This window comes from Bombina bombina, chromosome 4 (assembly GCF_027579735.1).
Source record: "Bombina bombina isolate aBomBom1 chromosome 4, aBomBom1.pri, whole genome shotgun sequence".
In the NCBI taxonomy this organism is placed as follows: domain Eukaryota; kingdom Metazoa; phylum Chordata; class Amphibia; order Anura; family Bombinatoridae; genus Bombina; species Bombina bombina.
Window position 1 is genome coordinate 636,996,976 of NC_069502.1, and position 15,356 is coordinate 637,012,331.

General features: G+C 37.2%; 1 protein-coding gene across 1 annotated transcript in view; it reads left to right on the plus strand.

Moving 5' to 3' along the window:
• Positions 1-15,356, plus strand: part of VNN1 (vanin 1) — a 69,753-nt gene that overhangs the window by 44,674 nt on the left and 9,723 nt on the right. The window contains exons 5-6 of the mRNA XM_053709124.1: positions 5,532-5,890; positions 6,656-6,826. Coding sequence (XP_053565099.1) covers positions 5,532-5,890; positions 6,656-6,826 — 530 coding nt within the window. The remainder of the gene's footprint in view (positions 1-5,531; positions 5,891-6,655; positions 6,827-15,356) is intronic.

The following is a 15,356-nucleotide window of genomic DNA, read 5'->3' on the forward strand; positions in this document are numbered from 1 at the left end:
ATCCTAAAATAGCTACAATATAATTATTCCTTATATTGTAGCTATATTAGGGTTTATTTTACAGGTAAGTATTTAGTTTTAAATAGGAATACTTTAGTTAATAAGAGTTAATTTATTTTGTTAGATTAAAATTATATTTAACTTAGGGGGGTGTTAGGGTTACGGTTAGACTTAGCTTTAGGGGTTAATACATTTATTAGAGTAGTGGCGAGGTCCAGTCGGCAGATTAGGGGTTAATAAGTGTAGTTAGGTGGCGGCGACGTTGGGGGGGGCAGATTAGGGGTTAATAAATATTATGTAGGTGTCGGCGATGTTAGGGGCAGCAGATTATGGGTACATAGGGATAATGTAGGTTGCGGCGGTGTACGGAGCGGCAGATTAGGGGTTAATTGTATAATGCAGGTGTCAGCGATAGCGGGGGCGGCAGATTAGGGATTAATAAGTGTAAGGTTAGGGGTGTTTAGACTCGGGGTTCATGTTAGGGTGTTAGGTGCAGACTTAGAGAGTGTTTCCCCATAGGAAACAATGGGGCTGCGTTCGGAGCTTAACGCTGCTTTTTTGCAGGTGTTAGGTTTTTTTTCATCCCAAACTGCCCCATTGTTTCCTATGGGGGAATCGTGCACGAGCACGTTTTGCCAGCTTACCGCTACCGTAAGCAACGCTGGTATTGAGAGTTGAAGTGGCGGTAAATTAGGCTTAACGCTCCCTTTTTGGAGCCTAACGCAGCCCTTCAGACAACTCTAAATACCAGCGTTGTCTTAAGGGTGCGTTGGGAAAAAAAGCTGCGTTAGCTACGCGGGTCTTTACTGACAAAACTCTAAATCTAGGCGTAAGGAACCTCAAGATAGCAACAACAATAAAAATAAAATAAAAATAATACAAATGCATGCAACAGGGAGATGATGATTAGTCTATGTAATCTCTGGAGATGTGCTGATATCTCCGTAAATGTAGATGTCACATCACCCAATACCAGACCGGAAATCAAGGGGGCCAGATCCGTGCAAGGCCCGACCTTGAGGGGCAAGTCTCTGGACTAGTGAAAGTAGGACAGGTTCCATGAGGCTATGTAATATCGCTTTAAAACTTAGTCGCAGGCCCTGGAGGGTCGCCAAAGTCCCCCTTAAAACCGGCACATCAAGCTGACCAAATATCTCCTCAAACAAGCTCCGGTATTCCGGCAGTGCAGATAGATAATGAGGGCATATTTCATAGCCCCATTCCACAAGGCCTGCCGCTTCCCACCGAGCAGGGACAGCAAACTCAGAAAGGGTTGCCCGAGACAAATCCCACACTGGATAGGTAGTAGCCCCCATTGTAAGTGACTGCCCGGCTGCAACTAGGTTAGGCTGTAACGACTCCACAGTGTCTGCTTCCACTTTCAGAAAAGTCTCAGAAGGGACATTCCCCTTAGTCATCGTTTCCACAAGAGCTTGGTGGCGATCAAATCTAGCAGCCATGTTTAGCTCCTGCTCCTTCAACAGATGCTGTAAAGTTATATAAATTTCCTCCATTTCCGTGGGCGATAGTGAGCGTTACAACACGCCCTTGCAGTGATGATACAGCCTGATGGCGCAGCTTTAATGTGCACGGCTGCTGTCAGGCCCCCTTTGGCTGTCACATCTCATAGCTGGTTCACCATCTTGTCAGGACTTGCCCTTTTATATTTTATAGATAACAGTTTCTGTTGTGAGCCGTGATCAATGTTATTTGGTGCTGACTAAAGCATGTAGGAGCGGTTTCTTCATATATATCTCCGGTCCCGGTTTTATATGTATCCGGTCGCCATGCGGTAGAATATAGGCCTCATTTGTCTCAGATTTTGTATAATTAAAGTACCTTGTACTCACTGTTACATAGTATCAGAGTTTAGCAGGTTTTAGTGATCTGTATCGCTGCGATTGTCTGAAGCGCTGTGCTCCTCTCTGCTGCCGCCTTCTCAAGTTTTGCTTTTACTTTTGAGCCGGCGCCATTGCGGGTCTGTGCTCTTGCAGTCATCCACGGCTTATTGGAGTGTATACAGGGAGTGCAGAATTATTAGGCAAGTTGTATTTTTGAGGATTAATTTTATTATTGAACAACAACCATGTTCTCAATGAACCCAAAAAACTCATTAATATCAAAGCTGAATAGTTTTGGAAGTAGTTTTTAGTTTGTTTTTAGTTATAGCTATTTTAGGGGGATATCTGTGTGTGCAGGTGACTATTACTGTGCATAATTATTAGGCAACGTAACAAAAAACAAATATTACCAATTTCAATTATTTATTTTTACCAGTGAAACCAATATAACATCTCAACATTCACAAATATACATTTCTGACATTCAAAAACAAAACAAAAACAAATCAGTGACCAATATAGCCACCTTTCTTTGCAAGGACACTCAAAAGCCTGCCATCCATGGATTCTGTCAGTGTTTTGATCTGTTCACCATCAACATTGCGTGCAGCATCAACCACAGCCTCCCAGACACTGTTCAGAGAGGTGTACTGTTTTCCCTCCTTGTAAATCTCACATTTGATGATGGACCACAGGTTCTCAATGGGGTTCAGATCAGGTGAACAAGGAGGCCATGTCAGATTTTCTTCTTTTATACCCTTTCTTGCCAGCCACGTTGTGGAGTACTTGGACGCGTGTGATGGAGCATTGTCCTGCATGAAAATCATGTTTTTCTTGAAGGATGCAGACTTCTTCCTGTACCACTGCTTGAAGAAGGTGTCTTCCAGAAACTGGCAGTAGGACTGGGAGTTGGGCTTGACTCCATCCTCAACCCGAAAAGGCCCCACAAGCTCATCTTTGATGATACCAGCCCAAACCATTACTCCACCTCCACCTTCAGTCTTGAGATATTTATTGGCCCAGTCTTGACATTTCAGCTTGTGTGTCTTGTTCAGTGGTGGTCGTCTTTCAGCCTTTCTTACCTTGGCCATGTCTCTGAGTATTGCACACCTTGTGCTTTTGGGCACTCCAGTGATGTTGCAGCTCTGAAATATGGCCAAACTGGTGGCAAGTGGCATCTTGACAGCTGCACGCTTGACTTTTCTCAGTTCATGGGCAGTTATTTTGCGCCTTGGTTTTTCCACACGCTTCTTGCGACCCTGTTGACTATTTTGAATGAAACGCTTGATTGTTCGATGATCACGCTTCAGAAGCTTTGCAATTTTAAGAGTGCTGCATCCCTCTGCAAGATATCTCACTATTTTTTACTTTTCTGAGCCTGTCAAGTCCTTCCTTTGACCCATTTTGCCAAAGGAAAGGAAGTTGCCTAATAATTATGCACACCTGATATAGGGTGTTGATGTCATTAGACCACACCCCTTCTCATTACAGAGATGCACATCACCTAATATGCTTAATTGGTAGTAGGCTTTCGAGCCTATACAGCTTGGAGTAAGACAACATGCATAAAGAGGATGATGTGGTCAAAATACTCATTTGCCTAATAATTCTGCACTCCCTGTAGATAAGCGTGAGGTAATTTGCACTGGCCGGCAATGTCCCTGTTGCTTCCCGAGTGTTGCCTTCAGGTTTATAAGGCTGAGGCATGGTGGTTCCCCTCTTTAGCATGTGCAATAGGAATCCTAGCATTGGAGCTCAATTAACTTGTGGCCATTACACTCCGTGGCCGGCTCCGCCCCCCGACATCATATATTTAACTCCATCATATCAGATATTGTTTCAATTTAAAGTGACAGTACACTATTAAACAAATAAATGAAAACATAGTCATATCCCAGTCTTTATTCATTCCATATGGTACTCTAGTATCTAAATGGTAGATTGAAAAGGATTGCCTTTGTTTGAGTTTTTTCTCCCTATCACCTCCACGCCTGTCTATAGGAATGTGTTCAATAACCTTATATCTCAACTGGCTTATCTCAAGCCAGTTGAGATATAATAAAAATAATATTAGTTGTAATTGTCACATAAAGAGTTATAATAGCACACTCACCTTGCAACACCTGAATGATATGAGGTATAGTAATATCCCAAGGAGGATGTTTATGATGCACACTCCTAGATTTCTCTGGAGATTCCTTATTCGTTTAAAAAAGATTTGTTTGTAGGGCTCTGGAATCAAAACTGTAATTGTATTTACCTAGATTGAGTTTTGAAGTACTCAGCCCAATTAAAAGCAATATTTATTAAGAATTAATTTATATAACAAATAATTTGCTCTTGACCTTTAAATACTGTAAGTATCCAGTTAAGGTCATAGAAACCACTGCAGCATGATGGATTTTAAAAGCATAAAAGTCTAAATATATTTATATCTCAAGTATGGAAAGGGTATCCTCCCCGGTGGTCCAGAGGCACAGTGTACAATTCAAAACTGCTGCTTCATTTGCCCGAAAATTATTCACATGAAAACCGGAAGTGACATCACTATCGGAAAAAATACAGGATTTTTTCCGATAGTGATTTACTATACCTCATATCATTGAGGTGTAGCAAGATGAGAGTGCTAATTTTACTCTTTATGTGCCATTTATTATGGTAACAAGTACTATACTATATCCATATTATATGGGGTTTTTTGTTTCCCACCTGCAACAAAGCGCTATTTCAACTACTATTCAATATAGACAGATATATATATATATATATATATATATATATATATATATATATTAAAATTATGGGGGGAGATAAAAAACTGAAATTAAAATCCTCCATGTCTTAAAATTAAATCAATGTAAATATTTGCATAGGAAATTAGCACATCTAGGCAAGATTCCCTGCTCGCTTTTCCCCAGAAATACCTCATATACAATGTTACCAATGCACCCAGAATTCTCTTGTGCATTGGTAACATTGTATATGAGGTATTTCTGGGGAAAAGCGAGCAGGGAATCTTGCCTAGATGTGCTAATTTCCTATGCAAATATTTACATTGATATATATATATATATATATATATATATATAATTTAAAAATGCAAAGAACATTTTCCCCTATGTGAAGAACATTGGAATGTTAAATATGAATAACTCCTGTCTGGTTAGTGCGCTGTGGGTTTAATATGGTGATGGGTTACTGATATTTTTTTTAAAAATTGTAAAAGTGTCCTCCATTGAAGTCTATGTAGAGAAGAAGTTTAAATGGTCGCAATATCTGAAGTCCTTTAGCTAGAGCACATTGAATTTTGCTTCTGCTCAAGTTTTACTTTCAACTTCTAAAATGTACACTAAACTGTGAACGCAAAAAATTTACTTCTGATGGTGTTTACGCTTGTGCAAAAGCGTTAAATAACACACCACTTGTAATCTAGCCCAAAGTGTGTAAATAAAAAGACAGAGCACAAACTGATAATGGCGGTAAAATTAAATGTGCTATCTGAATCATGAAAGTTGAATTTTGACTTTAATATCCCTTTAATGAATACAGTGTGAAATGTTACCCGTGGCCATTTTAAGGAATACAGTTTAGACTAGATGAAATGAATGAGATTTTATTAGACCACAAGTAATAATATAAAACAAATCCACATGTTGGCGATTCAAACATTAGTTTACTCTTTTTTTTCAGGAAGTGGAATCTTCTCACCAGATAATTTAGGCCCATTTTACTATAACAAGGACACTGAGGAAGGTCATCTTTTAATCTCTGAACTAAATGTGCATCCGCGGAAATCTTTAACCAAATGGAACCGGCATGCATCCACTATTAAGAATTATCCCTCAGGCATCAATATATTTCGTGGAATAGTTTTCTATGATAACTACACATTCACTGAACTCAAAGAGACCCAAGGAAATTATACAGTTTGTCAAAATAATCTATGTTGCCATTTAAAGTACAAGATAGCAGAGCCGTTCAGTGATGAGGTTTATGTGCTTGGGGCTTTTGATGATCTTCATCTGTTTGAAGGAACATATTATTTGCAGGTAAGGAATAATTTAATGAAATGACTTATCAAAAATGGTTGTATTTCAACATATCAATTTCACCATTTTTCTAATTCACAACATTCCAAATGGCCAAAGAGAGCACATGCTGTTAAAGCCATTGACATTACTTACTGAAGTTTGATAGATGAAGATGAGATCCCTTGCTGCACCATTTTTTGTGTGAATTTTAGTGATATGTGTATTTTTAATATGTACTCAAATTCGTCACAAATGTATTCAATCCAGTAGAAACATTATTAATTTTCCTTTCTTATGTACTCTACACAAACAAACATGCAACCGTAGAAAGAGAGTGGAGTTGTCGTTGGCAGAAAGTTTTTATAATGGTTGTATTTTCATAAAAAGAGACATTTTTGAGTCTTGGAAGTTAATTTGGATAGCTAGTAGGCAGTCTGATTGGTAGAAAGAAACCAAATTGAAAACCTCTTAGATAAAGATAAAAGCAGTTAAAAAATAATAATATATATATATATATATATATATATATATATATATATATATATATATGACATTAGTTCTAAAGGACAACTTTATTTGTTTAGGACTTTATTGCCCAATTGAATATTAATTTTCAATGTAATACAGATAATTAATAATCTGCCAAATAATGTAAATGACAGTAGGGTGACTGTATACTGGAATTCACAAACTCATTTGAAATACCTAAAATACATTGACATTTGTGACTGTGATTAAATAAACTATTTAGAGAAAGTGACATTTTCTATGCATTATTTTCAGGTGTGCACTTTATTGAAGTGTGAAAGCACTGACCTGAGTTCCTGTGGTAACTCTGCAACAGTATCTAAAACCAGATTTGAGTCTTTTTCACTCAGTGGTAATTTTTCAACAAACTATGTATTCCCAGAGGTTTTGTTAAGTGGAGTAAATTTGGCTCCAGGAATGTTTCAGGTAAGAACCATTTAAATAAAGTCAAGATGTTAGTTTTCAACAAACCTGGGATTTTTATAGCATTAGACACAATGCACCTAAACCGTAAGGTGAGCGTAATTTAAGTTATTGTATATGACATCATCAATGGATTACATTGTATCATTTATTGCATAACTGTCATCTTGACACATGACCACCAATAAGGTGATTCATTTCAACATTGTCTTGAATTACTATGCACGTTATAGACTTGCAATATACTGTTGATTTTTCTGTGTATGTAAATGATCAAGCAACATTGAAGTAATATTACTTTGAGTAGTAAAGACATCCATTGGGTACTTATTTACCGAATGATAACCTTATCTGAATAGGATATTTAAATAAGATTAAATTGTGACATCCCTGCTTCCATTGTTTTCCAAGCTAAAGTAAATTTTTTAGTATTTCTACTTATAAAGGAATGATTAAATTAAAAGTAAAAAAAATAAATGAATAAATAAAACTTCTACACTAAAAAAACCCATAGATGTCAATAGCAAATATTAATTAGATGGTGTAGCTTATCGTTTTATATTCCTATCTAATTTTTGTTTAGCCATTCATATGTCTGTCATTAATATATAATAAAATACATGCATATATATAATATAATACAGACACCTGCTACTTAAAACGTAAATGCTTTTTTGTAATGCTTAATTTTCAATACACCTTGATAGATAGAACCTTAATGGGACAGTCAACACAAAAATAGTTTTAACATATATCTATAAAGTTGCCCTAGCTCGTCTTTTCCAAATATATGCCAGTTTTTAACGATAATCCGTTTTCGAGTTAAGTCACGTACTTTTCCCCCGGCTGCCGTTTAAAAATGTCCATGTAGCTCCGCCCCTTTTTTGTCATCCGTGACATCAGTAAAATCCTGTGTTCCCTGTAATTGTTCTAAGTTACTTGTCATGCGCAATGCGTCTATTGTACTCAGGCCACTTTTTCACCCAGGAACAAAAACAGCCTGTGTATGTGTGATGCAGGGGTAGTCACTCCCCCCCACTCCAGAAAGAAACGGAGAGTCTTGCAGTCTGTGAAGAGTTAGCTGCTCCAAATGGTTGCACTGTGTATGCTGCAGCCAAATAAAGTTAGGATTGTTAGCTGTTATAGTACAGCCTGAAGTTGAGACCTGAGGAGCTAAACATTTGATTACATTTTTCTCAAACAAGATACAATAACTTTTAGAATTTGCCCTTTCTCTTATGTAGGGCTTTATTCTACAGCCTCGAGATTGAAGATGCTGACAGCTCATTCTCTGCTTTCTGTCCATCTACATGTTGCAGTTTGTTCAATTACTTTTATATATAAATTAGTTGTTAATGATTAGGGATGGGCGAATGTTTCACAACATTCGAAAAAACGGCACGAATTTTAACACATTCGTTCGTTCAAATCGAATTTTGAATGTTTACATAACATTCTAACATTCGATTTTTGAATGTTCGGTTTCGAATTTTACGATTACATTCGAAAATATTCGAATTCGAAAAATTCTAATTTAGATTGTAATAGTATTTCTAATGCTTTTTCTTTAAATGTAATATTCGAATTATGCAATATTCGAATTCGAAAAATTCTAATTTAGATTGTAATAGTATTTCTAATGCTTTTAAATGTAATATTCGAATTATGCAATATTCAAATTCGAAAAATTCGAATTTATATTCGAATTCGAAAAATTCGAATTTATATTCAAATTCTAAAAATTCGAATTTCGAATGTAGACATTCGATATAATTATAAACATTCGAATTCGAAAGTGACATTCGAAAACTGTAAATAACATTCGATTTTCGAATTTTTAAGAATATTCGTTCTTATCGACATTCGAATTTAGAATTCTAATTTCGGTAATAACATTCGTTCTACATTCGAAATTCGAAACTTTGCACATTCGCCCATCCCTATTAATGATGTCACATTTATACTCTGTATGTCACTCATACACACAGGATGTACACTCCTGCAGTTCAGTCCTTTTTGTGGACCATATCAGTACTAGCGAGGATGAGATGGATAAAGCTAATCCAATACATAAGCCATAGTCATAATTTAGGTGAACAGGGACTTTAGGTAAATCAATCATATAAACACATGAGAGACACCTAAAACATGCCAATATACAGACCAACATCAGATATGTAATACATACAGTGGACTATACATACGCTACAAAATGTGATGTATCCTTGTCAGAAATCCCAAACCAACAGCAAATATATAATGTATAATCTGTAAAGACCAAAGTGAGGTTTGCAAGCCCATATGGTCCACAAAAAGCACTGAACTGCAGGAGTGTACATCCTGTGTGTATGAGTGACATAGAGTGTATAAATGTGACATCATTAACAACTAATTTATATATAAAAGTAATTGAACAAACTGCAACATGTAGATGGACAGAAAGCAGAGAATGATCTGTCAGCACATCTTCAATCTCGAGGCTGTAGAATAAAGCCCTACATATGAGAAAGGACAAATTCTAAAAGTTATTGTATCTTGTTTAAGAAAAATGTCATCAGATGTTTAATTCCTCAGGTCTCAACTTCAGGCTGTACTATAACAGGTAACAATCCTAACTTTATTTGGCTGCAGCATACACAGGGCAAACACTTGGAGCAGCTAACTCTTCACAGACTGCTAGACTCTCTGTTTCTTTCTGGAGTGGGGGGGGTGTGACTTCCCCTGCATCACACATACAAAGGCTGTTTTTGTTCCTGAGTGAAAAAGTGCCCTGAGTACAATAGGCGCATTGCGCATGCGCGAAAAACAGTTACAAGTAACTTAGAACAATTACAGGGAGCACAGGATTTTAATGATGTCATGGATGACGAAAAATGGGCGGAGCTACACAGACATCCGGGGGAAAAAGTAAGTGATTTAACTTGAAAACGGATTATCATTAAAAACTGGCATATATCTGGAAAAAAATGAGCTAGGGCAACTTTATAGATATATATGTTAAAACTATTCTTTGTGATGACTGTCCCTTTAATACCTTAAAAGGGGCATAATATGTCTAATACAAAATAAACTATTTTGTTGTAAATTTGATAAAGTTACATTATAACCATGGGCACCTTCACCATGCAATACATTACAGGACCATATTTGAAACACTATTAAAAGGACAATAATATTTCTAACCATAAAACGGGGCATATATATATAAATATATATATATATATATATATATATATAAAGTTTAAATGGCAGTCAAAAGAATATTCACAAATCTGTGCATAAATATATGTATTTTTGTTGTATTAATATAGAGCATACAAGTTATGCTAGAATTTATTTTTCCCTGAATGGGAAATGCCTAAATAAAAATCTGCTCTAAATAAGTTGCACACGTTTATATATCTGACGGTTTTTGGTAAAAACATAATTTATGTAAGAACTTACCTGATAAATTCATTTCTTTCATATTAGCAAGAGTCCATGAGCTAGTGACGTATGGGATATACATTCCTACCAGGAGGGGCAAAGTTTCCCAAACCTTAAAATGCCTATAAATACACCCCTCACCACACCCACAATTCAGTTTAACGAATAGCCAAGAAGTGGGGTGATAAGAAAAAAGTGCGAAAGCATATAAAATAAGGAATTGGAATAATTGTGCTTTAAAAAAATCAAAACCACCACAAAAAAGGGCGGGCCTCATGGACTCTTGCTAATATGAAAGAAATGAATTTATCAGGTAAGTTCTTACATAAATTATGTTTTCTTTCATGTAATTAGCAAGAGTCCATGAGCTAGTGACGTATGGGATAATGATTACCCAAGATGTGGATCTTTCCACACAAGAGTCACTAGAGAGGGAGGGATAAAATAAAGACAGCCAATTCCTGCCAAAAATAATCCACACCCAGAATAAAATTTTAATGAAAAAACATAAGCAGAAGATTCAAACTGAAACCACTGCCTGAAGTACGTTTCTACCAAAAACTGCTTCAGAAGAAGGAAACACATCAAAATGGTAGAATTTAGTAAAAGCATGCAGAACCAAGTTGCTGCTTTGCAAATCTGATCAACCGAAGCTTCATTCCTAAACGCCCAGGAAGTAGAAACTGACCTAGTAGAATGAGCTGTAATCCTTTGAGGCGGAGTTTTACCCGACTCGACATAGGCATGATGAATTAAAGATTTCAACCAAGATGCCAAAGAAATGGCAGAAGCTTTCTGGTCTTTTCTAGAACCGGAAAAGATGACAAATAGACTAGAAGTCTTTCGGAAAGACTTAGTAGCTTCAACATAATATTACAAAGCTCTAACAGCATCCAAAGAATGCAATGATTTCTCCTTAGAATTCATAGGATTAGGACATAATGAAGGAACCACAATTTCTCTACTAATGTTGTTAGAATTCACAACCTTAGGTAAAAAATTCAAAAGAAATTTCGCAGCACCGCCTTATCCTGATGCAAAATCAGAAAAGAAGACTCACAAAAAAGAGTAGATAATTCAGAGACTCTTCTGGCAGAAGAGATGGCCAAAAGAAACAAAACTTTCCAAGAAAGTAATATAACGACCAAAGAATGCATGGGTTCAAAAGAAGGAGCTTGAAGAGCCCCCAGAACCAAATTCAAACTCCAAGGAGGAGAAATTGACTTAATGACAGGTTTTATACGAACCAAAGGTTGTACAAAACAATGAATATCAGGAAGATTAGCAATCCTTCTGTGAAAAAGAACAGAAAGAGCAGAGATTTGTCTTTCAAGGAACTTGCGGACAAACCTTTATCTAAACCATCCTGAAGAAATATAAGTCTTCCAGACTCTATAATATATCTCTCTAGATACAGATTTACGAGCCTGTCACATAGTATCAATCACAGAGTCAGAGAAACCTCTTTGACCAAGAATCAAGCGTTCAAACTCCATACCTTAAAATTAAGGTTTTGAGATCCTGATGGAAAAAAGAACCTTGAGACAGAAAGACTGGTCTTAACGGAAGAGTCCACAGCTGGCAAGAGGCCATCCGGACAAGATCCGCATACCAAAACCTGTGAGGCCATGCTGGAGCTACCAGCAGGACAAACGAGCATTCCTTAGAATATTGGAGAATACCCTTGGAAGAAGAACTAGAGGCGGAAAGATATAGGCAGGATGACACTTGTAAGGAAGAGATAATGCATCCACTGCCTCCGCCCGAGGATCCCGGGATCCGGACAGATACCAGGGAAGTTTCTTGTTTAGATGAGAAGCCATCAGATCTATTTCTGGGAGTTCCCACATTTGAACAAACTGAGGAAATACCTCTGGGTGAAGACCATTCGCCCAGGTGCAACGTTTGGCGACTGAGATAATCCGCTTTCCAATTGTCCATACCTGGGATATGAACCGCAGAGATTAGACAGGAGCTGGATTCCGCCCAAACCAAAATTCGAGATACTTCTTTCATAGCCAGAGGACTGTGAGTCCCTCCTTGATGATTGATGTATGCCACAGTTGTGACATTGTCTATCTGAAAACAAATGAACAACTCTCTCTTCAGAAGAGGCCAAAACTGAAGAGCTCTAAAAATTGCACGGAGTTCCAAAATATTGATCGGAAATCTCACCTCCTGAGATTCCCAAACCCCTTGTGCCGTCAGATACCCCCACACAGCTCCCCAACCTGTAAGACTTGCATCTGTTGAGATTATAGTCCAGGTCGGAAGAACAAAGAAGCCCCCTGAACTAAACGATGGTGATCTGTCCACCATGTCAGAGAGTGTCGTATAATCGGTTTAAAGATATTAATTGAGATATCTTTGAGTAATCCCTGCACCATTGGTTCAGCATACAGAGCTGAAGAGGTCGCATGTGAAAATGAGCAAAGGAGATCGCATCTGATGCGGCAGTCCTAAGACCTAAAATTTCCATGCATAAGGCTACCAAAGGGAATGATTGTGACTGAAGGTTTTGACAAGCTGATATCAATGTTAAACTTCTCTTGTCTGACAAGGACAGAGTCATAGACACTGAATCTATCTAGAAACCTAAAAAGGTTACCCTTGTCTGAGGAATCAATGAACTGATTGGTAAATTGATCCTCCAACCATGAACTTGAAGAAACAACACAAGTCGATTCGTATGAGATTCTTCGAAAATGAGAAGACTGAGCAAGTACCAAGATATCGTCCAAATAAGGAAATACCAAAACCCTGTTCTCTGATTACAGAAAGAAGGGCACCGAGAACCTTTGAAAAAAATTCTTGGAACTGAGGCTAGGCCAAACGGTAGAGCCACAAAACTGGTAATGCTTGTCTAAAAAGAGAATCTCAGACACTAAAAGTGATCTGGATGAATCGGAATATGCAGATACACATCCTGTAAATCTATTGTAGACATATAATGCCCTTGCTAAACAAAAGGCAGGATAGTCCTACAGTAACCATCTTGAATGTTGGTATCCTTACATAACGATTCAATATTGATAGATCCGGAACTGGTCTAAAGGAATTGACCTTCTTTGGTACAATGAAGAGATAAAATAAAACCCCAGCCCCTGTTCCAGAACTGGAACTGGCATAATTACTCCAGCCAACTCTAGATCTGAAACACATTTCAGAAATGCTGAGCCTTTGCTGTGTTAACTGGGACACGGGAAAGAAAAAAATCTCTTAGCAGGAGGCCTTAACTTGAAGCCAATTCTGTACCTTTCTGAAACAAAGTTCTGAAACCAGAGATTGAGAACGGAATTGATCCAAATTTCTTTGAAGAAAACGTAATCTGCCCCATACCAGCTGAGCTGGAATAAGGGCCGCACCTTCATGGGTACTTAGGAGCTGGCTATAGGTTTTTATAAGGCTTGGATATATTCCAAACTGGAAATAGTTTCCAAACTGATACCGCTCCTGAGGATGAAGGATCAGGCTTTTGTTCCTTGTTGTGAGGAAAGGAACGAAAATGATTATTAGACCTAAATTTACCTTAGATTTTTTATCCTTTGGTAAAAAAGTTCCCTTCCTTCCAGAAACAGTAACAGTAATTTATTACCCTGGAAAGAAAGGGAAAGCAAAGTTGACTTAGAAGACATATCAGCATTCCAAGTTTAATCCATAAAGCTTTTCTAGCTAAAATAGCTAGAGACATATACCTGACATCAACTCTATTGATATCAAAAGATGGTATCACCAATAAAATTATGAGCATGTTATAGAATAATAATAATGCTATAAAATTATGATCTGTTACTTGTTGCGCTAAAGCTTCTAACCAAAAAGTTGAAGCTGCAGCAACATCCGCTAAAAATATAGCAGGTCTAAGAAGATTACCTGAACATAAGTAAGCTTTTCTTAGAAAGGATTCAATTTTCCTATCTAAAGGATCCTTAAATGAAGTACTATCTGCCGTAGGAATAGTAGTACATTTAGCAGGAGTAGAGACAGCCCCAAAACCTTAGGGATTTTGTCCCAAAAAACTCTAATCTGTCAGATGGCACAGGATATAATTGCTTAAACGTTTAGAAGGAGTTAAAGAATTACCCAAATTATTCCATTCCCTGGAAATTACTTCAGAAATAGCATCAGGGAGATTAAACACTTCTGGAATAACTACAGGAGATTTAAAAACCTTATTTAAACGTTTAGATTTAGTATCAAGAGGACCAGAATCCTCTATTTCTAATGCAATTAATACTTCTTTAAATAAAGAACGAATAAATTCCATCTTGAACAAATACAAAGATTTATCAGCATCAACCTCTGAGACAGAAACCTCTGAACCAGAAGAACCATTATCAGTATCAGAATGATGATGTTCATTTAAAAATTCATCTGAAAAAAGAGAAGTTTTAAAAGACTTTTATGTAAACTAGAAGGAGAAATAACAGACATAGCCTTCTTAATGGATTTAAAAAATAAAATCTTTTATGTTTATCAGGAACACTCTGAAAATTAGATGTTGACGGAACAGCAACAGGTAATGTAACAGTACTAAAGGAAATTTTATCTGCATTAATAAGTTTGTCATGACATGCAATACAAACAACAGCTGGAGAAACAGATACCAAAAATTATAGCAGATACACTTAGCTTGGTAGCTCCAGCACCGGGCAGTGATTTTCCTGAAGTATCTTCTGACTCAGTTGCAACGTGGAACATCTTGCAATATGTAATAGAAAAAACAACATATAAAGCAAAATTGATCAAATTCCTTAAATGACAGTTTCAGGAATGGGAAAAAATGCCAAAGAACAAGCTTCTAGCAACCAGAAGCAATGAAAAATGAGACTTAAATAATGTGGAGACAAAAGCGACGCCCATATTTTTTTAGCGCCAAATAAGACGCCCACATTATTTGGCGCCTAAATGCTTTTGGCGCCAAAAATGACGCCACATCCGGAACGCCGACATTTTTGGCGCAAAATAACGTCAAAAAATGACGCAACTTCCGGCGACACGTATGACGCCGGAAACGGAAAAGATTTTTGCGCCAAAAAAGTCCGCGCCAAGAATCACGCAATAAAATGAAGCATTTTCAGCCCCCGCAAGCCTAACAGCCCACAGG